We start from the raw sequence: 26,949 nt of genomic DNA on the forward strand, positions 1-26,949 counted from the left end.
AAAAATTGTAAAAATGTGTGGAAATTTTTTTGTTTTGGAAAAAGATGGAAATTCCCCCCCAAAAAAAGCTTTCCCGAAGCTTTGCGAGTCAGGCCGTGTGTTTGGTGGTCCATGCAGGAAGAGACGTCACGCTGACTTTCAGTGCAACTTTATTGGAATATTTACACACACAGGAAGGGGCGGGGGGTGGGGGGGGGGGGGGGGGGCGGAGGGCCCGGGGGTACGTAACACTGTAAGACGTGGTTAGCTCTCGTAGGCAACGTCGTGTTGTGTTGCAAAAACAACAACAATCATGTAAAACCTTTGTTGTCAGTCCTGAGTGGATCTGTGGAAAACCTCCCTCCATCTTTACTCCTTTCATCTCCTCTCCTCTCCTCTCTTCTTCTCACAACTCAAACGCAACGTGGAAAACAAGATTGATTTCTTCCTCTGCTTCTCCTGAGTCAACCTAGAAGGAAGGTTGTTTGGACTTTTGCACAAAATATCAGCTGTGTGTGTGTGTGTGTGTGTTTGTAAGAAAGCTTCATGGACAGCTTGGACAAGCCACATGTGCGCCCCCTTGGGGCCTCCGGGGCAAGGCCTCCCCATGCGGCATGAGCTGATGAGCCTATTTGCTGAAGAACGACGACGCCGACCGAGCCGACAAACAGACAAGCAGAGTTCCGGGCTGCATTTTAAGATGTGTAGTGAAGCCTGGTGGCTGTTTTAAGCACGGAGTAGACGCATCCAACTAGCAGCGGCGTCATGTCCGCCAGAAAGGATGGAAAAAAATGCAACAAAAAAAAATCCAAATTGTATCCAAAGCTTGTCTTAAAGATGTGTAGTGAAGCCTTTTTTTTTTTTTTACACACCCACCTAGGAGCTGTGTCGTGTCCACGAGAAAGGATGGGAGAAAAAAAACGCTATAAAACCTCCCATAAAAAGTTTGATTTTAAGATGTGTAGTGAAGCCTTAACAAGTCGTTAGCGTAGCATCCTGAACTAGCTAGGGGCAGCTCATGTTGACAAGGAGATTTTCCCTTCCGCTTTCTTACAAATAAACAAAGAACGACGTCGTCGTAGCGCCACCTAGCAAAATAGCCCTTAAAAAAGGTCAATAGCGGGACGACACTTCGTTGGTGCGCCAAGGAAAAGGAAAGCCATCACCATTTGAGAGGAATCTCGGCGGTCCGTCTGTTTGAGACCGAGACCGCGGCGCTATCAGCGACAGGGCAGAAAGCTGAAAAAAGAAAAAAGACGCAGGATGTTGTGGTCGTCAACCAGAAGATAGCGAGGCCCCGCCTCCTCCTACCCAATCAGCGAAGACCGCAGGAGGAATTTAATCTGCTTCTGCGCGGCTCTCATCGACCGCATCTCCGCCCTCCGCTCAGCGGCTTCACGCCACCTGGATTCCTTGCCCCCCTCCACCCCCCCGACCCCCCACCACCCCACCCCAGGAAGTGCTCATGTGACCCAGAAACCCTCAGATGAGCTGACATCGATTAGCAAGCTTCCGACTCCAAGCGCCAACATCAGCATCTTTCTTCCGGCTGCTGTTGGGTGACATCAGTGCTGTGCTGGTACGACCGTGAGCAAAAGTATTGGGACACAGCCACGGACTTCATTTTAATACTCGGCTGTAGCAGGCATTAGCTAAGACGGCTACAGAAAGGCGGTAATATTTGACGGTAATATTACAAATTTTTTTGTCTCGGAAATGTACCACTTTACTCTCGTAATATTATGAGTTTTTTCTCAAAAATGTACAACTTTATTCTCAAATTTTAGTACTCGGCCGTAGCAGGCATTAGCTAAGACGGCTACGAAAAAGGGCTGGACTTATGTGATCTTTGACCTTGGGTGTAGGTCATATTACCACTTTTTGGGGGTAAATTTATAATTTCTTATAAATGTACGACTTTCTCGTTAATTCGAGACTTTGTTCACATAAATTTAGAATTTTTTTTCTCTGAAATTTCCCACCGTATTCTCGCAAATTTACGACTTTTTCCCTTAAATGTGTGATGTTTTTTTTTTTTTTTACTATTAATTGACAACTTTTTTCCATATCATTGATAACTTTTTTCTCCTAAATGTACGACTTTGTTCACATAAATTTACACATTTTTTCCTCGTAAATTTACCACCATAGTCTAGCAAATTTACGATTTTTTTCCCTTAAATGTGTGACGTTTTTTTTTACTATTAATTGACAACATTTTTCAATATCATTTATAACTTTTTTCACCTAAATGTATGATTTTTTTCTGCAAATGTAGGACTTTATTCTCTCAGTTTTACAATTAAAAATCTCATATGAGCTTTTTTTGTAATATTCGGTCGTAGTTGTGTCCCAATACTTGAGTCATGTATTTTTGAGGAAGACTCCCATAGTACGTGTTTATTGTTTATGTACAGTGTGTGTGTGTGTGTGTGTGTGTGTGTGCGCGTGTGTGTGTGTGACGAGCCACAGACATGTGCTGTAAAAATGTTTTTTGTTTTTTTTGAGCTGGAGGATAAAAGAAGTGGGATGGGGGGGTGAGGGGGGGTGGGGTCGGACAGATACACAGGAGAGGCTAAGCTAGCATAAAGTGCTAAGATACTTTAGAACAGGCAAGCAGAAAGGTATCATGTGACTAAAAATGTTCCCGCGCCGCTTGGCCTGTCCTGGTGGGCAGGAACGTTTCATGCTGGAGCTGCCGTGGAAACGCGCGCTCGCCGTCTCGGGTTCCCGTGTCCGTGTGAGTCTTTTTAAAGCTAGGAGTGTGAAGGTGCTCGGGCCCGCTGAGACATGCAGCGCCGCCGGCGTCCAAACACGTGAAAAAAGCAAAAAGGAGGGAAAAATAAAAGCACGCGGACGAGACTGACAACCGTGTCGCGGGCCCGGTACAAACACAAGCGGCCATCTTGCTTGGAGACGAGCGCGCGCACGTCTCTGATTGGGTTCCACCAGCCGGTTGCCGTGGCGATCAGATCTTGCTGTTCTCCAGGTGGGAGTCGATGTGCTTGATGAGGGCGTCGTCCGGGTACCCCACCGGGAACATCAGCTGGCACAGCGGGCAGCTGCGCACGTCGCTCTCCTCCGTCTCCATCCACAGCTGCGGGCGACACACACGTGCACGTCAGACGTCACGCGGCGAGGAAGCGTTCTGCGGTCGTCGTACTCGTATGAGTCAGTGCCACAGCTTACGCAACTGGACGTGAAACAGACCTAAGTAGTCGCTCGCTGACAAACCGCCACTTCCTGTCTGCGCTTAGCTTAGCTAGCTCAGCGAGATGTGAAAAAATACGTAGTAGTACACACTCTATGTAGTACATGCATAGTACACGTGTAGAAAGATGGAGGTCAAGACTCACGTTGATGGACGGCCAGGACTGAGCATGCTCAGCTGATATGTACCCGGGCTGGGGGTGGCACCCCATAGCGTTGGGGCACTGGGCGGCGGGGAAGGCCGAGCAAGACGCCGGACCCCTCATGGCGCCGCCGGGTATGACCCCCAGCGTCCTGGGAGGGCTGATGGGATGCGGGCAGGTCCACTCCTCCTCGTCTTCTGAGGACTGCGGGGGCTGCGGCGCCGGGGCGGAGGGCGGGGGCGGCTCAAAGCGCAGGTGGGCCACCTCAGACAGCGGAAAGGGCATCTCTCTGGAGTCCTGGTGAGGAGACGACGCCCCTCTGTGTTGGTGGGGCGAGTGTTGGGGCGTCTGTTTGGCGTAGCCCTCCACAAAAGGGCGGGGCTTCGGGAGAGTGGACACGGGGTCCAGGGAAAAGCGCGGCGGGCAGTGGTACGCCGAAGGGTCGGTCACTTCCGAGTAGCTGCGCCGGCCCTGGAAGCTGGCCCGGAGGTGCTGAGTGGGCGGGCGACAGGAGTACGAGGCCGGCCCCTCGCCCACGTCCAGCAGGGGGGAGCGGCGGTGGGTGTCGGGGGACAGGCGCTGCAGCACCGGGGAGCGCCTCTGCTGGATGGGGGAGTGGTGAGGCGGGGGCGCCACCGGCGAGTGCCGCTGCGAGATGGGCGAGTGGCGCTGAGATCCCGGCGAGTGACGCTGGTGGTGGATGGGAGAGTGGAGCTGCACTGCACACACACACACACACACACACACCTTATTTAAGACATATTTAAATCACCTTTAAGATGTAAACACGTTTTAAACCAAGTATAGTTTAGGTGCATTTAAACACGTATTTAAAACCCATAGGATGCAAGACATTGTTAAGATGCCTTTAAGGCACATTTAAAACATGGTTAATGCCAACACTCCACTTAGGATGCATTTAGGATACATTAAGGATACATTTAGGATACATTTAGGATGCATAAGACATTTCTAAATGTGCCTTTTAACATTATTAGAGCCTTCTAGACATGAAATAACACCCCTATAGTCAGCTAATACCCAATATAGTATACATAATAAGAGAAAATAAGACATAGAAAATCTGTTTATGACTATGTGTTTTTTAACATTACTAGAGCCTTCTAGACATGAAATAACACCCCTATAGTCACCTTTACCCCGCTATTGGTCAATATAGTATACATAATAAGAGAAAATAAGACAAATCTGTTTATGTCCGTCTGTGTTTTTTTTAACATTATTAGAGCCTTCTAGACATGAAATAACACCCCTATAGTCAGCTAATACCCGATATAGTATACATAATAAGAGAAAATAAGACATAGAAAATCTGTTTATGACTATATGTGTTTTTTAACATTACTAGAGCCTTCTAGACATGAAATAACACCCCTATAGTCACCTTTATCCCCCTATTGGCCAATATAGTATACATAATAAGAGAAAATAAGACATAAGACAAATCTGTTTATGTCCGTCTGTGTTTTTTAAACATTATTAGAGCCTTCTAGACATGAAATAACAACCCTATAGTCAGCTAATACCCAATATGGTATACATAATAAGAGAAAATAAGACATAGAAAATCTGTTTATGACTATATGTGTTTTTTAACATTACTAGAGCCTTCTAGACATGAAATAACACCCCTATAGTCACCTTTATCCCCTTATTACCCAATATAGTAGACGTCATAAGAGAAAATAAGACAGAAAATCTGTGTTTTACCTTCTATATGTTTTTTAACATTAGAGCCTTCTAGACATGAAATAACACCCCTATAGTCACCTTTACATTCCTATTACCCAATATAGTAGACATCATAAGAGAAGATAAGACAGAAAGACATTTTTAAGATGTATTAAGGTGCATTTAAAGGGGTCCATTTATGCTTTTTCCCACTATTCCTCCCTATAAATGTAGCTAGAATGTTGCATTCAGGTGTTAAACATTGCCAAAGTTTCAGATAACAAGGTTTGCGCATTTGGAATTTTTTGTGATGGGTCAGAACGTTGGGTTTCAGAGCGATTTTTTAAACACTAGCTCTTTGTGACATCACAGGTAGCCAGGCCTCCTTATATGGGCATGCGCTGTAGGCCAGACAGAAGTGGTTGACGTTGGTGATTCCCAGCAAGACATATTTTCATCTGTGGGCGGCATTTCCCACGAAGGGGGTCTTAATGTGGGACACACGGGGTGCCTACACTAGATGCTAAGTCAGGGGTCTCCAACCAGTAGCTCCTAACCGCTCTCCGTTAGCTCTACAGAGGCTTTATTCATTCATCATCGACTCCTATACCCACTAAATTCCACCGTGGGGTTCGGCAGTAGAGCGGAAGTACTCGGCAGCCTGACCAATCACGGCAGAGGCACATCTGAGATACATCCAGGATGCACTTCTAACATACTTCAGATATTTTAAAGATGTATTTAAGTCCGCGTTTATTGCGGCGTGCTGGAGTGATTAGCTGTGGTTAGCATAGCTGCCCTGCGACGGTGCATTCAAGTACAAGCGTGGTGTGTTCGTGTGTACGTGTCGATGGTAAAAGATCAATATCTCCAAGTAGAGTCGCTGGGTTTCCTGCGTGAGTGCGTTAGGAAGGCTCATCTGGGGTCGTTGGCCAGAGGTGTTACTAAGGAGGCGGCGGCGGCGAGGCGTTTGACATCTCATTTCCTGTTCCTTTGTCATCTTCCATCTAAGACCAGAACATAGAGCGTGTTGGTTTCTGCTCACCCGGACTGGCCTTCTCCTGCGAGGCGTTCCTCAGGATCTCCGTCTGCTTGGAGCTCAGCGCTCGCAGGCGCCCCAGCTCCTCCGTCAGCTCCGTGTAGGCCAGCGCCAGGTTCACCCTGGAGGAAGTGAAAGCATCATGGTTCCGCTGGAGAGACTCACAGGACACTAGATTAGGTATTCTCAACTATTGCGTGGCGGTGTACCTAATCAAGTGTCCCAAAGGTCATCAGCAGACGCCTTGACATCATCTAGCGTTCCACACGCTGAGTCATGGCCCAGGTGGGAACCATGATGACGACAAAGGGCAACAGGAAGTCACCTTGAGTCACTTTGACTCACTTCTTGTATCGGCAACATCAATTCTTGATGTCATGTCCAGTGAGTAAAAATCTCATTGCTTGGCTGCCCCGCCCCCCTCGGTACCCGCTACTCTAACACTCACCTCCACCCAGAGTTTGGGTTCCCAAAACCAGACTCCTTTGGGGCCCTTCTCCATCCCACTGACTTGGTGTCCATGGTAGGAAGCAGAGTCAGGTAGTTTGGTAGATCCATCCCCGTTGCTGAGGTATCTGGGGTGGTAAAAACGCGCCCCCCCAGTGCCAAAGCCCCGGGGGTGGACGTGTTTCACCCTGGATTCCTTAAGGCTCAGGATGTTGACGGACTTGGTACCTCTGCATTGGCAGACGGGGTGGTGGTCCCCCGTTTCAAGAAGGGTGACCGGAGGGTGTGTTCCAATTAGGGGGGAGGGGGGCACACTCGTCAGCCTCCCTGGGAAAGGGGAAGTCCATTCCAGGGTGCTGGAGAGAAGACCGTTAGGAGGTGCTATGTGGTTTTTGTCCCGGTCGCGGAACACTGGACCAGCTCTACACCCTCGAAGGGTCCTGGGACATTGCCCATGGGACTTGGAAAAGGTCTTGGACCGTGTCCCTTGCTGTGTCCTGTGTGGGGGGGGGGGTGCTTTGGGAGTACGGGATGGGTAGCGTGCTACATTTGGGTCCTCGTACAACCAAAGCAGGAGCCTGCTTGGCATTGCCAGCAGTAAGTCCAGCCTGTGGCCCCCACTGGGGGCCTTAGGGTCTGGTCATTACCAGTTTATTGGTAACTCCTAAAATTGTGGCCTTTTTGTCTTCATATTTTGACTTCATTCCTGGAACATCACTTCTTCTATTTCCACTTTTGGGGGCCAAAGTTCCAGGTCCCACAATGGGGCCATGCCAATATGAAATATATGTAAAAAAAAGTATCTGTGACTATTTACACTAAATGCTCCAAATTCTAAGAAGACATTGGGGTGGGGGGCTTCAGTGGGAGGAACTGAAAGTGTGAGTAAAACCAAACGATGACGGAGGTCTGGAAAGAAAGACGAGACGCCACCACATGATCTCCTCCCTCCTTCTCTTACTTTCAGTTTGCTGCACGCCGAAACTGGTCTCGGTTTTGGCTGTGTGGGAGCCACCCGTGGTGGGTCGTGGTGGCTGCGGTCTCTCTGATTATAGTATATATATTCCTGTATCTATATATATTTATACTATTTATTTAGTATTTATTTATTTATAGTATATATTTATAGTGTTTATAGTATATATTATTTATTATATATTATGTTAGTTTTTATCACCAAAATAGACTTTTTTTCCACCGAAAACATATATCATGCACAATAAACATTTAGAATTTATTTAGAAAAAACAAAAAAACATTAATAATATTAATACGTTTTTTGTCACCTAATTTTTTCTGTGGAAAACATCTCATTCAAAAAAAATTATACAGTATTAAAAAAATCCATTGCTGTTTTTTCATAATTAAATGATGAGGTCCAATTATTAGACATCCATAAAAATTTATGTTATTAACAAAAAAAATTAAGTAATGAAGTAGAATTTCTAAAATGCGAAAAGTGTTTTTTCAAAAATTAAAAATGTACGACTCACAGCCCCACTACTTCACACATTTAAAAAAAAATTTATATTACTTTTATATAGAATTTATTTTTATTTTATTTTTATATATTTTATATATTTTTTTATATATATTTTTTTATATATATATTTATATATATATATATTTTTTAATGATGAATAATTTTTAAATTGTCTTTTTTTTAACTTTTGGTCATCCATGCCCCCCTCCCAACTTACTGCTCGTCTCCCACCTTCTTGATCCACTCCACGTCGCATTGCTTGCAGGGGGAGGAGATCTCCTGCCAAGTCAGAGCATCAAATGAGCGACGGGAGCGAAAGTAAGAAGATGATTGGTCCTTCATCAGTTCCGCCCCGCCCCCTCACCCTGTCCCGCTGGCCGCCCTGCAGCTGCCTCATCTCCTCCTTCAGGCGCTCGCACTGCGCCTTCAGCTCCTCCTCCCGCTGGCACGCCCCCTGGGCTTCGTGCCGTGCCCCCTCTAGCTCCGCCTCCAGGCGCTGAACCTTCAGGTCGGAGAGCGTGTCCAGGCTGCGCGAGCTCTGGAGCGTCATGGCGGGACAGTCCAGCACTGCCGGGACAGAGGAGGACAAACATGGGACAGAAGTATTGGGCGGCGCCATTACTGACAAAAGGATGACAATGGTGGTCGCTCGGTGACACAGACGGGAGAAACAGGCTGTAACTTTTTTGTGTGAAGTCAGGATGATAGCAATACACTCAGCAGCTTGTTTGTTCCCTGGCTGTGATGGGGGAGGCGGAGCAACGGAGGAGCAGAGGAACACGGTGTCCAAAGAGCCAGAACGAAGGTGACCTCATCTGCCACACTTTGGCGCCAGATGGATGGATTGGATTCGAGATGGAAGACAAGCAGCGATGAGAGACCGCGATGAGAGACCACCGCCAGCCCTTGGGGTTTTTTCGGGAACACATTCCAGGACGAGATACGACATCGTAGCTTTACGTGTCGGATGTGACCTTAGCATGGACTCCTCATCGCTTCCACACTCCACCATGACCAGCCGAGAAAACCCGTTTACATCCTTCTAAATACAATTTATAACATTATTAGAGCCCTCTACACGTCACATGGTACCCCTATAGTCACCTTTACACTTCTATTACCTAATATAGTACACATAATAAGACAATATAAGACATACAAAAACTGCGTACCACCTTCTAACTACGGTTTTATTATTAGAGCCCTCAATACGTGAAATAACACCCCTATAGTCAGCTATTACCCAATATAGTATACATAATAAGAGAAAATAAGACATAGAAAATCTGTTTATGACTATATGTGTTTTTAACATTACTAGAGCCTTCTAGACATGAAATAACACCCCTATAGTCACCTGTATCCCCCTATTGGCCAATATAGTATACATAGTAAGAGAAAATAAGACATAAGACAAATCTGTTTATGCCTCTCTGTGTTTTTCTTACATTATTAGAGCCTTCTAGACATGAAATAACACCCCTATAGTCACCTTTATCCCCCATTACCCAATATAGTTGACATCATAAGAGAAAATAAGACAGAAAATCTGTGTTTTACCTTCTATATGAGTTTTTTTAACATTAGAGCCTTCTAGGCATGAAATAACACCCCTATAGTCACCTTTATCCCCCTATTAGCCAATATAGTAGACACAATAAAAGAAAATAGGACATAGAAAAACTGTTTGGGTTAGGTTAGGGTTTTTCACCTTCTAACTAAAGTTTTATTATTAGAGCCCTCGATACGTGAAATAACACCCCTATAGTCAGCTATTACCCAATATAGTATACATAATAAGAGAAAATAAGACATAGAAAAAATCTGTTTATGTCCGTCTATATGTGTTTTTTAACATTATTAGAGCCTTCTAGACATGAAATAACACCCCTATAGTCACCTTTATCCCTCTATTACCCAATATAGTTGACATAAGAGAAAATATGACATAGAAAATCTGTTTATGAACTTTTATATGTTTTGTAACATTATTAGAGACTTCTAGACATGAAATAACACCCCTATAGTCAGTTATTACCCAATATAGTATACATAATAAGAGAAAATAAGACATAGAAAATCTGTTTATGACCTTTTAAATGTGTTTTTTAAACATGTTTTGTATGTCTTATTACGTCTACTATATTAGGTAATGGGAATGTAAATGTCACTATAGGGGTGTTATTTCATGCCGAGAGGGCTCTAATGGTAAAAGGTGTGTTTAGAAGGTGGTAAACCGTTTATGTCTCATAGGCAAGATACTTCCTGGTTCGAGCAGGATGACATCACCAGTTGGGTAGTTGGTGATCCAGATCTGCACTAAAATGTAACCCATTCTACGTCGACCCTGGCCCCGCCCCTCCTTCAAGCGGCGTAGAACGCAGATAGGCGTTTCTTTGCGCCGCATGGACAACAAAGGCGCAAACGGCCGGCGGCGCGCTCACTGTGTCCGTCGGGGCCGGCGTGCAGCTGCAGGTATTGAACGTCTTTGCTGTGCAGATGCATGTTGAGCTTGTGCAGGGAGTTGTCTCGCTGCCTGAGGGCGGCCTCCAGGCCCAGGATGCGCTCCACGTGCTTCTCCACCAGGCCGCTCTGGAATCACACGGGTCACATGATCAGCAAGAACAAGTGACGAGCGAGCGTGAGCGTGAATGTGCGAGGCGTGGCACCATCTTGTCCAGGTCCCGCTGGAGGTTGCTCTTCTCCATGTGGATCTTCTCGTAGGCCTGGATCACGTCCTCCAGCTGCTCCTCTCGCTCCTTCCTCTTCTGCAGCTGTGAGACAAACGACAATGAAAGGCTTCGTTACGCCAATGAAAGGCTTCTTTACGCTAACGTCTACAGCAGCCCGCCGACAGGAAGAAGCAGCGGCGTGACAAAGAGAAGGAGGCCAGGAGCTCGGTTGTGTAAGCATTCCATGGAGGACATCTTCATATTCAGCACTAAAGCAACTCCCTGATGCTCCGCCTTGTTTGCAGCACCGCCACTTTAACACATCTCATCAACATGGCCGACTTCTCCTAAATAAACACCTGAGTTTGGGTGTTGGGGGCGGGGCCTGTGCCCCCCACGGAGCACGCTCAGTGCCTCTTTCCTTCATCTCCTTGTCACATCATAGCCTTGGATGCTCGTCATCTCTTTTCTTTGCCCTCTACCGCCCCCTAGCTGCACTATTGGCTTCCTGCAGTCTTCACTTCCTGCATCCTTTCTCCAGCCCTCCTTTCTCAAGCCTTCTGACCTCCTTTCTTCGTCACGGCTTCTCCGGTTCTCCTGCATCCATCTTCCTGCAGTCTTCCCAGCATCTGTACGTCCTGCATCCATCCCGCATCTTCCCTGCATCCTTCCTGTCTTTCCTGAACCGTCCTCCTTCCTTCCTCCATCTCTCCTCTGGACCTTTTCTTTGCCCTCCAACGCCCCCTAGCTGGACTACTTACTTCCTGCGTCCTTTTCTGTCACCTTCCTACATCCTTCCTCCCATCTTTCTCCACCTCCACGTCTCCGAAAATTCCTCTGACCTCCTTTCTCCGTCACGGCTTCTCCTTTCCTCCTGCTCCCTTCTTGCAATCTTTCTAGCATCCCTTCTGTATTTGCTGCATCCTGCATCCTTCTTCCCTCCATCCTTCCTCCCTCTGTCTTTTCCGGATTATTGGCTCCACCCTTCTTCCATCCCGCATCCTTCCTTCCTGTTTGACACTAAATCCTACCAGCGGGTCAAGGTCTCACCTCGTGAGTCAGCATGTTGACTCTCTGCTGCAAGTTGTCGTTCTCGGAGTGGAGGAGCGCCGTCTCCTTGCTCTCAAAGGAGCAGTAGGAGTTGGTGTCCTCCCCGAACTCGCTGATCATCGGGAACTGGAGACACACAAAGACCAGCACTCAGATACCCGACGTTTATTTATGCTGACCCGCCGGTGGGGGGGCTCCGCTTTCACTCCTTTCCACTGATGACACTCATCCTTTCATCACCTCATCCTCTCGTCACTTCATTCTCTCATCACCTCAACCTCTCATGACCTCATCATCTCATCACTTCAACCTCTTATCTCGTCTCCTCATCCTCTCATCACTTCATACTCTCATCCTCTCATCACTTCATCATCTCATCCTCATCATCTCATCACTTCAACCTCTCATCCCGTCTCATCGCCTCATCCTCTCATCACCTCATCTTCTCGTCACCTCATCCTCTCATCACTTCATTCTCTCATAACCTCATCCTCTCATCACTTCATCATCTAACCACTTCATCATCTCATCCTCATCATCTCATCACCTCAACCTTTCATCACTTCAACCTCTCATCCCGTCTCCTCATCGCCTCATCCTCTCATCACCTCATCTTCTCGTCACCTCATCCTCTCATCACTTCATTCTCTTGTCACCTCATCCTCTCATCACTTCATTCTCTCATCATCTCATCCTCTCATCACTTCATCATCTCATCCTCATCATCTCATCACTTCAACCTCTCATCCTCATCATCTCATCACTTCAACCTCTCATCCCGTCTCATCGCCTCATCCTCTCATCACTTCATTCTTTCATAACCTCATCCTCTCATCACTTCATCATCTAACCACTTCATCATCTCATCCTCATCATCTCATCACCTCAACCTTTCATCACTTCAACCTCTCATCCCGTCTCCTCATCGCCTCATCCTCTCATCACCTCATCTTCTCGTCACCTCATCCTCTCATCACTTCATTCTCTTGTCACCTCATCCTCTCATCACTTCATTCTCTCATCACCTCATCCTCTCATCACTTCATCATCTCATCCACATCATCTCATCACCTCAACCTCTCATCACCTCATTCTCTCATCATCTCATCCCGTCTCCTCATCGCCTCATCCTCTCATCACCTCAGCTTCTCGTCACCTCATCCTCTCATCACTTCATTCTCTCATAACCTCATCCTCTCATCACTTCATTCTCTCATAACCTCATCCTCTTATCACTTCATTCTCTCATAACCTCATCCTCTCATCACTTCATTCTCTCATCACCTCATCCTCTCATCACTTCATCATCTAACCACTTCATCATCTCATCCTCATCATCTCATCACCTCAACCTCTCATCGCTTCATTCTCTCATCACTTCATCTCATCCTCATTCTCTCATCACCTCATTCTCTCATCATCTCATCGTATCTTTTCATCCCATCACCTCATCCACTCATGTCATCCCCTCATAATTTCATCACATCCTCCCATCTCATCACCTCATTCCGTCACCACCTTATCCACTCATCACCTGATCACATCCTCTTATGCCATAACTTCATCCTCTCATGTCATCCCCTCATCCTCTCATCATGTCATCACATCCTTTCATCACCACTGCAAGCACTGAAGTGTTTAAGGATCTATTGAAAAAGGCTTGTCAAAGATCCTCTATATGACAGCTACGTTGCTCTTTTTAGTGACAGACTCGATGAGAGGAAAGTGATAGCGCTTGGTTAGCCATCAAAAGGGGGCGCTCTTTTCAAATCCAGCAGTAAAGGTTTGCCTAATCAGCAGCTTAAGACCATCAGGAGTTTAGTCCTGGTTTAGCAACATCACTGGACTGGCATAACATAAAGATGCTCCACTCGGCAGCAGATTGCAATATGTTTGGGGGTGTACTGAGGAGTCATGGCCTGTGTGTGTGCGTGCCAATGCTTTCAATTTAACGTGTGACTTCACACATTAGCGCTGCGTGGTCCATTCATGGAGCTCTGTGATCATTTTACTCGTGTTGGAGTACCATCACTTCACACGGCACAACTACAAACACACAGAAAGCCGTAAGAGAGCGCCATCTTATCAACAACCTGCGTTGTTATCAAAAACCCACAAGTAATTGATACATATTTTTGGTCAAATTAATTAAAAAAATAAATTTTTGGTCCAACAAAGATCCTCACATTTGCAAGGCAGTACATCCACTCTGTACGGATTTTCATCGTTTTCCGGTACTGATCAGCGTTGCCAGCCGATGTCACGCAAGCGTTTTAAAGGATCGATTGTGTGGAGATGAAACAGGCGAGCTGTACTTGATGTCCGGGCCGCCGTACGTAAGCGTGGTTACTCAGCAACATGACACGCATTATGTAAGCCTTTCAACATAAACCAGCACATTTGCATTTGCATTTAGACTGCCTTCCACGGGCTTCGGGGGCTTTCTCGCTCGCCGCCGCATCCATTTGAGGAGGACTTAACTACCTTTTTCCATTTAGACTCTTCCTTTGCTCTGTTAAACACTGAAAGCCCGGAAGCCCCCAGAGGGCCCCCAAAAAAGTCTCGACTCCAAGAAACGGAAACTGGAAAAAAGAGAGCGGCTCCAACTTCAGCACCTTGGACAGAGTCCAAAAGAGCTCCTTTAAAATAAAAGCAAAGTGAGATATGACATTCATCTACTTTGCTTCTATTTGGAAAAAAAACTTTGGACACCTCCTGCTTCATGTTGTTGCAGTGCATGCACAATGCCCCCCCCCCCTGCCCCCCCCTCCACACACACACTTTTTTAAAATCCATGTAGGCGGTTGCCATAGAAACGCCGTCTGCATTGATCACTGACAGCTTGTTTGTTTCATTGGAGCGAGCGGCATAGACGCGGCCCCGAGGCGCCCTCGCTGACGCCCTCAACGACGCCCCCCCTTGCGGCCTGTCGGTCACCTGACGCTCGGCCCCTCCCCTCCCACGCCATTTCATGACGCTCCTCTCCCTCCTGAATCCCTCCTCTCTCCACAAGGAAGACATGTTGACATTATCCGTCTACAATGTAGACGGATAATGTCAACATGTCTAACATGTCATGGGTGGGCAAACTACGGCCCGGGGGCCACATCCGGCCCGCCAAGTGTTTGAATACGGCCCGCCCAATCTTTCAAAATATTTAATTTAAACTCAACATACAACCTGGCATCATGGCCTGAGCCAACCTTTTGATGGTTGTATCAATTTCGTTGTTTGACATGGTCTGTTGTTTACAAAGTGCTCCTGAAAAAAGAGACACAAGCACATAATAATTATTATATTATTATTATAACTATTATGATTATTATATTTATTATATTAATGCTAATTCTTATATTAATTATATATAATAATATTGTTATATTTGCATATTTTACATAATAATAATATAATAATTATTATTTAAATTTTATTTTAATTATTATAATATTTTATTATTTTTAAAATATTTAAATATAAATATAAAATAATAAATAATAATAGCAGATTGCATGACAATTTTACAGATACAATAATACCAGGTGGACTGTTACGTATAAAATATATAGTCTGCCCCCCCCCCCCCCCCCCCCGGAAATTTTGTTATATCAATGCGGCCCGCGAGTCCACCCCTGGTCTACATACTGTATGCACATTAGGGGTGTCCAAAGTATGGCACACGGGCCATATGTAAAAAAAAAACAATTTTTAAACCGCAAAAATGGGTGGCTCTGAAACCAATCAACCGCCTCAAAGCAGGTATGACTTGCTGATATCGAACCGATATCCAATCCATATTGGATCAGGAGACCCCTAATTGAGTTCAAGAAAAAACAAATCTTCTCTCGCCGCTCCTCACCGTTTCCTCCAAAGCCATTTTTCTATTTTTTTCTCTCACTATTAATTATGTGTCATTGTTTTCTGTATGCAAAGCTACAATTATTGTTTATAAATATGGATTTGATTGACTGGAGCGGATGAATTAGACCAGGATTATTTGGTGCGGGTTTACGTGGGACCGTTAGCAGGAAATGGCTAACGAAAAGCGAGGCGGCGTTGTGACGGTCGTGGGAGCAATCAAGTCAAATCGGATCATTTCAGAGCTGCCGGCATCCGGGATGATCACCGTCTTATTTTTTAGCACCTCTGGTCGACACGGCGGTCGGGAATCGGCGACCTCCAGCGCTAGCCTAGCACGGCGCGTGCTACTCCGGCTAATACGTGTCTGCTTCCGTGTAATAAGAATAATGGCCGAGCGTGAGCGAGTTGGGACGGACTTGTGATGGATGAGTCACCGCTGATTCAACAAGCCCGGTGAGTCATGTGACAACGTCTTTGTTTATATCTACGCGGGATATCGGCGCGACCCTGAGCCGACTGAGCGTGATGGATGGCCCGACTAAAAACTAGCCTCCGAGATTTATTCCCCGCGGTCGGGCGGCTTTTATCCTTGTGAGCGGCGGCGGCGGCGGCAAAAATAGAAAGCGTTCACACTGAGTGGACCTTTCAAAGACAAACAGCTTGTTGCTACCAAAGACCAAAAAAAAGGGGGGCGGGGCGGGGCGTCACCTTGATCTCGTAGATTTTCAGCTTCCGCTTGATGCTGCTGTTCTCGCGCTCCAGGCCGCCCAGGCGGGTCTTGATGTCCTGGTAGGCGGCGATCAGGGCGAAGTGGGAGGCCGAGTAGACGTCGTCGGACGGGAGGGGCGGCGAGCGCCACGACACGCGGTCCTCCTTCAGGCCCCCGCCGTCGCCGGCCCCTCCCAGCAGCCCCAGCTCGCCGCCAAACAGAGACTGCATGGCGCTCGGGCCTCAACCTGCACACACATGAAATATTAACAGCGCGGCTTTCAAGTCGGCGAAAACAAAACTTGGGATGGACACACTGGGACACCCCCCCCCCCCCCCCCCCCCCCCACCCCCCACCCCCCGACGTCTCTGGGCTCTGAAAGTGAAAATGGTTTCCTGCAGTGTGATTCTTCTGGCCTGACGATGACCCACGTTTGGTCGATTGATATCATGGTCTGATCCTGTCCCCCTAACGAGCCAAGAGTGACAGCTGGCACCCGTGATGTCATGAGGCGGGGGCAGGGTGTGGGGGCGACGGGGTTACACAACTGCCAGCTGACTGCCAGCGAGCGTTCCTGCCTTGCGGTCAGCCGCCGCCCACTCAGCTATTTCTATATGCTCCTTTCTCCACGTCTTCATCACTGATTGGCCAGGATGTGGAAGGCCGGCGCTGCTCTTAAGGAGCCGGGGAATGAGGGTTGTGATTGGACCTCCAGCACCCCCCCCCCCTTTTCCCCCATTTATTGGAAACGTTCCCTTCATCTCACTGGAAGCGAGTGTTAACAGTAATGTCTTCAGCTCGATGTCGGATCTTTAATGAGATGTTCGGATGACCGCTAGCTTGGTCGCATCCCTGAGAGCTTCCTGTCGTCCCTTTCGGCGGGGTCCCCACGCTTCCGGGCCTTTTTGGGACTTGTCAGCTCATTTTTGTTAAATAAAGATTTTATTGACAATGTCATATTTTCTCTTACTATGCTTATTATGCTATTATGTTGGGTAAAGGTGACTATAGGGGTGTTATTTTACGCCTACAGGGCTCTACTAATAGATATACTTATACGTAGTAGTACGTATTTGATGATTGGAGTGTAAAGGTGACAAGATTAATTTCCCATCTTGAGGGCTCTAATCATGCTAAAAACTTTATTTAGAAGGCGGGAAGCAGGTTTCCTATCATGTCCAAGATGGACAAACGCTAAAAAAACAAACTTGCGCTGTTAGCATACGCTAAACCTTGCTAGCTCCTCGCCGTCTTCATTATCAATGTGATTTTTCTTCTCCTTCGCCATGCTCTCTCTCTCTCTCTTTTTCCTCTATCTCTCTGTTTGGCTCGCCACCTTCTAGATAGGGGGGGGGTCAAACGGCGGCTCTTCCCGCCAAGCTGGACGTTTGGCGACTGCAAGTCACAGCTGCGAGTGCCAAACGCTCCCATGATGCCGTGCGTCAGCTCGCCACCGAAAAAACAACACGCTGAGAGTCTATTAGCATGCTAGCAGGTAGCGCAGACACTGAATTTTGAGTGTGTGAGCGAGCGAGAGAGAGAGAGAGAGAGAGAGAGCGAGTACCAGTACGGATGCGCTAATCTAATCTGGTGGATCCATACGTCCCTCAGCTCTTTGACCTTATTAAGCGAATCAGTCAAATGTTGTTTCACAGCCGCATGAACACACACGAGAAAATAGAACAATCGTCATGGATACAAACATCACACACACACACACATTACACATACACACACACATCACACACACACACACACACATTACAGAACAGTGGTGTCCTTACAACAAATGCTGTGCTGTGCTTTGCTGGAGCACCATCATTCATCACACAGACGTGTGTGTGTGTGTGTGTGTGTGTGTGCATGTGTGTGTGTGTGTGTGTGCATGTGCGTGTGTGTGTGTGCCATGTGGGAGATTCATGGCAGAAGCAGGAAGGAAGGAGCCTTGCTGTTCTCCTCTCAGCTCAGCTCAGCGCCTCCTCCTCCTCCTCCTTTTTCTTCTTCAGGCACCTCATCTGTTTTCCTCGTGAAAAAGTGTCACCCCCCCCCCAACATCCTCCCCACCCCCCCCCCCTTCCTGCCTGTCATTCATCCATCTTGTGACGTACGTCTGACTCTGTGCTTTGTCTACGCTGCAAAGGCTCCAACATGATGTTTGTGACGTTGGTGCTAATGATGCTAAATGACTACTAATGGTTGGACTACAGCTGACCTGTTACAACATTTTTTCATGGAATCAACACAGTTGGAAAGCGTTTGCTGTGTGGGTGGAGCTTTAATGCTAATGACATGTGGATATATGGTGGATATATGAATAGTGGATATACGTATGTATAGTGGATATATGGTATATATAAGTATAGTGGATATATAGTAGATTTATGGTGTATATAAGTATAGTGGATATATGTATAGTGGATATATGGTGTATATAAGTATAGTGGATATATGGTGTATATAAGTATAGTGGACATATGGTGTATATAAGTATAATATATATATGGTGTATATAAGTATAGTGCATATATGGTGTATATAAGTATAGTGGATATAGTGTATATATATGCTGTATATACATATAGTGTATATAAGTATAGTGGATATATGGTGTATATAAGTACAGTGAATATATGGTGTACATAAGTATAGTGGCTATATAGTGGATTTATGGTGTATATACATATAGTGTATATAAGTATAGTGGATATATGGTGTATATAAGTATAATGTATATATAGTGTATATAAGTATAGTGGATATATGGTGTATATAAGTATAGTGGATATATGGTGTATATGAGTATAATGTATATATGGTGTATATAAGTATAATGTATATATGGTGTATATAAGTATAATGTATATATGGTGTATACAAGTATAGTGGATATAGTGTATATATGTTGTATATACATATAGTGTATATAAGTATAGTGGATATATGGTGTATATAAGTATAATGTATATATGGTGTATATAAGTACAGTGAATATATGGTGTATATAAGTATAGTGGATATATAGTGGATTTATGGTGTATATACATATGGTGTATATAAGTATAGTGGATATATGGTGTATATAAGTATAATGTATATATGGTGTATATAAGTATAATGTATATATGGTGTATATAAGTATAGTGGATATAGTGTATATATGTTGTATATACATATAGTGTATATAAGTATAGTGGATATATGGTGTATATAAGTATAATGTATATATGGTGTATATAAGTATAGTGAATATATGGTGTATATAAGTATAGTGGATATAGTGTATATATGCTGTATATACATATAGTGTATATATGTATAGTGGATATATGGTGTATATAAGTATAATGTATATATGGTGTATATAAGTATAGTGGATATATGGTGTATATAAGTATAGTGGATATATGGTGTATATAAGTATAATGTATATATGGTGTATATAAGTATAGTGGATATATGGTGTATATAAGTATAGTGGATATATGGTGTATATAAGTATAATGTATATATGGTGTATATAAGTATAGTGGATATATGGTGTATATAAGTATAATGTATATATGGTGTATATAAGTATAATGTATATATGGTGTACATATAGTGGATTTCTGGTGTATATAAGTATAGTGGACGCATGAAGTAGACCAGATCACAAGAATTTTCCATTGAAGAGCTCCTCCCTTTCAAAATAAAATCTGTGTCTACGACCTCATGAAGTGAATCCATGCTTCCAGCCTGGGATCAGACAGAACACGCCATAAAGCAGAGCAGGGCATCATGGGAACAGCGTGTACGCCATCATGGAGGGCTTGTTAAAGAAGCTAAAGTGTGTGTGTGTGCGTGTGTGTGTTTTGTGTGTGTGTGTGTAGTGGCGACACCTGCACGGTGCGTTTAAGTGTTTGCATTCTCTGTGATGAGTGTCCTTGGTGAAGGACATAATTTGGTTCCCTCGCTCATCTGCATTGAGGTGCGTGTGGGGGGACAGGAAGTGGCGTCCAAGGGGGAGGGGTCTAACACCGCATCGTACTCGTCGGAGATGTTTTCCATCTTTTGCCAGGAACTTTGTTTGGCGTGTTTTCAGACACGCGTGTGACCATACAACATAAGATCGATGGTGCGCAAACGCCAGGCGACTGCTTTTTGTTCCCGTCCGCCATTATGGTCGTAACCATGGTGACCCGAGTCCCCAGTCTTCCCTCAGCCTGCTGAGTCTTTATCGAGCGCTGACGTGTGGGATTAAAAGCGGCAACGGAGCAGGAGGCGGGACCAAAATAAAGGCAAACGGGGGCGAGGGGCAGAGATAGACTCCATAGGGTCCATCGGCCATATTGACGGGGCCCATGTACCGGGACCGTCCACCCATGGCACCACAACAGGAGAAAAGATCTCTTTTTGGCGCTCTAACAAATCCTTCCACGGCCTCCTGCCAGCTCGACGTTGACGTTCTCCTCCCATTTGGGATTAACATTTGCAAGAAAAGTGACTTTTGTAATTATTAGACGAGACTCCGATAACTCGCCTTCTCTCTTCAACTTCCATTGTTCATCCACGACAAAGACAGGAAAGAAAGACAATGCTGGCATTCACTGTCATCATCTCCAGAAGGCAACTGGAATTGTGTGGGAATGACGTTGAATAACAAGGAGGAAGGCCCTTTGTGGAGACGTTGTGTGTGGGAATGACGCTGAATAACAACTAGGGGCGGAATGATGCCTGAATGCCGTTGAATATCCGCCAGAAAAGGCAGCAATGTCGGGAATGATGTAACATCAAGAACACCCCATATTCCATATTCCATATTCTATGTACTGGATTTGAGCCGTGAGCATCTCCCAAGATCTTTTCGGAAGCGTCAACAAGAAAATCCTGTGACAAAACACTTCTGGGACCCTTCTTGGAATGTGAGCGGATATATTTAGCCCATCCTCGGGGGAACACGAGCGGTCCAGCAAGCGGCGGTGGCGGCAGCGTGACACAAGTGGGTAACCTGGTTTTTGCCAGCCAGGAAAAAGGAAGGAGGAGTTCTCCCAGGAGAGGACTCTCTCCGACTTTTGTCTGAGCACTTCTGGCCAGGTTATGTAAGCCAAGAGCGGGAAGGCCGGATCGCCCCGACAGAAATTGACATTTCCAACTAAATTACGCCGAATAGCAACGAGAGAAGGCGATTAACGACAAGTTAACGACATCATCCGTTATTGGAAAACGCACCTAAAGGGTCCTTCTGGGACTCTGCTGCCCCCTGTGGGGAGGAGTTGTAGGTTCCTGCTCGGTTCCTTCCGGCTGGATCAACCACATGACATGGACCTTCAAGCATCCTTCAATGCCGTGCGCGGGTGGAGGCATTCGGCGGTCACGTGACACTGCGGGAATGTGTCTCCGAGGCGACCAGGTGTCCTCCGACAAGCACGGCAACGTGATGACTCTTGCTGCATTCAAGGTCTCCACGTGGACGCGCATAAAGCAGATCTCCTGGTAATTGTGTGGAAAACCTCCACCTTTCACCTTCTTCTTTGTTGCTCAGCCTTCAGGAGATTCTTTGCTTCCTCCCTCGCATCTTTTCTTTGTCTTCTACCTGCTCACTGTTTGTACTTTGCCCTCTTTCCGGGTTGCCATGGCGACGGGAGGTTGTGCCGCCCGGGCTCAGCTGGCGTTGGGAGGCACCTGAACTCACCGGGCTCGTAACTCATCAAGCGGTGCTTAAAGTCCCTAAAGTTAGCCTGCGGCAGGCTAGAAAACCAGTTTACAACCTTCGAAAAACGTTTTTTAACACCATTAGAGCCCTCTCGACATGCAATAGCACCCCTATAGTCACCTTTACACTCCAATTAGCCAATACAATTGACATAATAAGATACAACAAACATAGAAAACTTGTTTACAACCTGCAACATATGGTTATTAAAATAATTAGAGCCCTCCAAACATGCAATAGCACCCCTATATTCACCTTTACACTCCAGTTAGCCAATACAATTGACATAATAAGAGAAAACAAATATAGAAAACTTGTTTACAACCTACAACATATGGTTATTAAAATAATTAGAGCCCTCCAAACATGCAATAGCACCCCTATAGTCACCTTTACACTCCAATTAGCCAATACAATTGACATAATAAGAGACAACAAACATAGAAAACTTGTTTACAACCTGCAACATATGGTTATTAAAGTAATTAGAGCCCTCCGAACATGCAATAGCACCCCTATAGTCACCTTTACACTCCAGTTAGCCAATACAATTGACATAATAAGAGACAACAAACATAGAAAACTTGTTTACAACCTGCAAAATATGGTTATTGAAATAATTAGAGCCCTCTAGATATGAAATAACACCCCTATAGTGACCTTTACACGCCTATCAGCCAATGCAAAAAATAAGACATTGAAGACATAACCCTAACTAAAACCCTAAGCATTTACGACCTTCTAAATATGTTTTTTTTAACATTATTAGAGCCCTGTAGACTTGAAATAACACCCCTACAGTCTCCTTTACACTATTATTACCCAATATAGTAGACATAATATGAGAAAATAAGACATTAAAAAACCTGTTTACAACCTTCTAAAATATGATTTTCAACATTATTAGAGCCCTCCAGACATGAAGTAACACCCCTATAAGACATTTAAGACATAAAATCTGTTTACAACTTTTCAAGTAGGGTTTTTAAAATGAATTGAGCCCTCTAGACATGAACTAACACCCCTACAGTCCCCAGTATGTACCCAACATAGCCAATATAACAGACTTAATAAGCGAAACCAAGACATAAAAACATGGAAAATCATTTTTTTTTACAGGATTGGTGCCCTCTAGCCATGAAATAGCAGCCCTATAGTCACCTTTACACTCCTATTAGCCAATATGGCGGACACAATGATAGCGAATATGACCTAACGGACATAGGACACTTGCTTCCAACCTAGATGGGATTTGAACATTATCGCAGCATCCTCCCACTCGGCCTCCTGGAGGGAGGTTGTTGATCTCCAACCACCAAAAGACGGTAGAGCCGTGTCTCAGCAGTTTTTCTCGGCACCGTTAGAATCCTGATGGGCGGACGCTCGGGAGAGACACCTGGCTGCGTCTTTGCTAACTAAGACAAAAAGGTTTGGGCCCCCGAGGGCCGCATCCAGGCTGCTGGCAGAGGAAAACACAGGACGCTATGATGATCTGTTCCAAGCTCAAACTGCGGCTAATGGTGATGTTCATGGCTTCTGTTGTGTTTATTTATGACGCCAAATGTGTGCTGACTCGTGCTGCCTGGTTATCAGGAATGAAGCCAATACTGGGGGGGGGGGGGTCTGTGTGGTATGGCGGTGGAAGCACGCGGCGCAGACAAACGTACAGCCTGGGTATCGAACACAAACACAATGGAGGGAAATGGAGTTAGCTGTGCGTGTGTGCGATGCCCAGCGGTGACGACGCTGCCGATTGAGATAAATGACCTCATATTCCCATGTGACAGCTCAGCTATCGACCCCCCCCCCCCCCCAGCTCACCCCCCGCCGAGCGCCGAGCCACCTTCAGGATCCACCCGTACAGCAAGGTTGCGCCCCGTATTAAAAAGACAGAGCATATCACAGCAAAGCGTAGCAACCTGATGCTGTGACAGGAAGAGACCACATGTATGCTGAAGGCCACGCCTACCAGGCAGCAAACATGGCCGCCAAACAACAACACAGGTGACAAATCTCGCCTTCATGGGGTCACTACACCCCCCAACACTCCCACAACTAAATAAAACATGCCTCCTCCAAGATGGCTGGCGGTGTCGCTAACAACACCAGGACCTCCTGGAGGTTCCGAGGATCTACTGGGAAAGTGTCCTCCTCATCATCACTAGCTGCTGCTAAATATAACGCTACGTACAATACGGGGGTGTCCACGCTTACTCCAATCAGGGACGCATGTGCAACAATTTAAAGGGACAGAGCACTTTTTGGGAGCGGACTTTGCCCATCATCCACAATCCTTAAGTGAGACACGAGGATTCTGTGCCTTCTAGAGATGAAATAAGTCAAAGGAGATAGCTAAGGATGCACGTCATGGACACACATGGAAAAACCCGGAAAACCTGGAAAACCTCCTCCTGACACATTCTTCTTATGATTCTTATTACCATCATTATGCTCAGGAACTACTTTCCTGGTGGAGTGACACATCACCACACCACACCGGCTAGCGACTAGCGACTAGCTTTGTCATGCGTCTAGCTTCGCCACACACTCGCTCACAATGGCTCAGGCCACTAGCGAAAGCTAACGCTACATACGGGAGCTACTGCCATCGCTGCTGCTGTGTTTTTGTTTTTGATCCTTTCTATGTATGTACGTAAATATGACATGTTACCATGAATGTGCTTGGATTCATGGATAGAAAACCATTAAACCTTCTTGGAGCTTACTAGAATAGCATACTAGCATACTAGCATACCGGCATACTAGCATACCAGCATAACAGCATACTAGCATACCAGCATACTAGTATACTAGCAGACCAGCATACTAGCATGCCAGCATACTAGCATGCCAGCATGCTAGCATACTAGCATAACAGCATGCGAGCATAACAACATACCAGCATAGTAGTATACTAGCAGACCAGCATACTAGCAAGCTAGCATACCAGCATACTAGCAGACCATTATACTAGCATACCAGCATACTAGTCGACTAGCATACCAGCATACTAGCATACTAGTATACTAGCATACCAACATACCAGCATACTAGTATACTAGCAGACCAGCATACTAGCATGCCAGCATACTAGCAAACTAGCATACCAGCATGCTAGCATACTAGCAGACCATCATACTAGCATACCAGCATACTAGCATACCAGCATACCAGCATACTAGTCTACTAGCATACCAGCATACTAGTATACCAACATACCAGCATACTAGCATACTAGTTTACTAGCATACCAGCATACTAGTATACTAGCATACCAACATACTAGCATACTAGTTTACTAGCATACCAGCATACTAGTATACTAGCATACCAACATACTAGCATACTAGTATACTAGCATACCAGCATACTAGCATGCCAGCATACTAGTATACTAGCATACCAACATACTAGCATACTAGTTTACTAGCATACTAGTATACTAGCATACCAACATACTAGCATACCAACATACTAGCATACTAGTATACTAGCATACCAGCATACTAGTATACTAGCATACCAATATACTAGCATACTAGTCTACTAGCATACCAACATACTAGCATACCAACATATTAGCATACTAGTATACTAGCATACTAGTATGCTAGCATTCCAGCATACATTTTTGTAAAATTGTGAATTTTTTCTTGTTAGAATGTGAATTTTTTCCTGCATATTTTGGTGAGATTTTTTTTAATTACAGCTGTTTTTTCCCCATTCTGTTCTTTTTTCCGACTATTTCAACTTTCTTCTTGTCAATTTATTATCTTATGGTTTGCCTTTCTTCATATCATAAACCTCTTTTGCTTTTTTCGCTTTTTTCTTTCAACTAAAATGATTTTTCCTCATAATTTGACAAGTAAACGTTCCTAAATTGTGACTTTTTCCTTGTTAGAACGAGACCTTTTTTCCCCGAATGTTTTGTTATGCTATATGCTAGTATGCAATACGCCCCCTCGTGGCTGTGATAGAAGAATAGCCTACAGCCACGAGGGGGCATATTTTCGCGGCCACCGCTATTATCTGGCCACCGCTACGATGCCTGCTATGATATGCTGCCATGCATTCCTTTTCTTTGAAGCCTTGACACATTTCCTAGCAACTTTAGCTCACTTTCAAAGCCGCTTTGCGTTTCTTTCCACGTCGGCTGACCGCCTTTGCATCATCCTGGTGGCGGCATCACAGCAACCACAATGAGTGCATGTGTGCGTGTGCGTGTTAGCTGACGAGACTGCAAACAAACATGGCTGAGATGGATTGCGCGTCCACGGCCGACGTGCATGGTGCAATAATGATAATGACGATAATAATAATAATAATAATAAAGAGGAGCAAAGAACTCACGCTCTCCCGTCGTGGACCGAGCCGCGGACGCCATGGCCGGGTGCGAGAAGCGTGCACGTCCTCGGATAAAAGCTCCGTCCTCCCTTCCTTCTTCCTTCCCTTCCTTCCTTGTCCCCTTCAGCCGAGTCCAAAGCAGCAGCAGCGGAAGCGAACGAGCCTGTGCGCGGCGGAGCTTCACATCGCGCACCGTGCGTGTGCGTGTGCGTGTGTGTGTTTGAGATGATGATGATGATGAGGATGATGATGGTGGTGATGTCGCGGGAATAGCGGCGTCAGTCTCGCGCCACGAGGACGGGGCCGGTGACGTCACTTCGGCAATGACGTCACCAAGTGTTTACTCCTCGCAAGGATGACCCCTAATGACCTCTCACAATTAGCATGCACGGACAAGGACGCTCGCGCGCCAGAACAGGAGACCAACGAAGAAGAGGGCTACCTCTTGTGGACGGAAAGTGTACTGCACGCCCGTGACAGCCGGAGGGAACGAGGGACAGCGTGTAGACCAGCACCACGTATCCCACCGGGCATCCCGTGGCGTGTTGGTTATACAGCATCGGAATTAAAAGGTTTTTTTTTTAGAGCACCGAGCTGGCAGCCAATGAAAAGACGCCGCCGCCTCCGTAGG

At 45.7% G+C, this 26,949-nt stretch overlaps 1 protein-coding gene across 1 annotated transcript; it reads right to left on the reverse strand.

Annotated features, from left to right (window-relative positions):
* Positions 1-116: 116 nt before the first annotated feature.
* Positions 117-26,949, reverse strand: tbkbp1 (TBK1 binding protein 1). Its single transcript, XM_058067552.1, has 10 exons — positions 26,325-26,949; positions 16,282-16,529; positions 11,716-11,841; positions 10,663-10,767; positions 10,438-10,585; positions 8,358-8,560; positions 8,211-8,272; positions 6,070-6,185; positions 3,336-4,051; positions 117-3,076 (listed from the first exon to the last, which is right to left on the reverse strand). Exons 2-10 carry the CDS (start codon positions 16,510-16,512, stop codon positions 2,948-2,950), a joined length of 1,836 nt encoding a protein of 611 aa, XP_057923535.1. The 5' UTR covers positions 16,513-16,529; positions 26,325-26,949; the 3' UTR covers positions 117-2,947.

Source organism: Doryrhamphus excisus, chromosome 3 (genome assembly GCF_030265055.1).
Source record: "Doryrhamphus excisus isolate RoL2022-K1 chromosome 3, RoL_Dexc_1.0, whole genome shotgun sequence".
NCBI classification, from domain to species: domain Eukaryota; kingdom Metazoa; phylum Chordata; class Actinopteri; order Syngnathiformes; family Syngnathidae; genus Doryrhamphus; species Doryrhamphus excisus.

Bases quoted from the DNA above. Each gene is read 5' to 3' on its own strand.
- tbkbp1 (XM_058067552.1), bottom strand. From the start codon at position 16,512: ATGCAGTCTCTGTTTGGCGGCGAGCTGGGGCTGCTGGGAGGGGCCGGC. The intron at 10,768-11,715 runs GTGAGACCTTGA...TTTGTCTCACAG, and splicing joins TCAACATGCTGACTCACGAG to CTGCAGAAGAGGAAGGAGCG. The intron at 6,186-8,210 runs GTAAGTTGGGAG...CACTTCCTCCAG, and splicing joins AAGAAGGTGGGAGACGAGCA to GGTGAACCTGGCGCTGGCCT.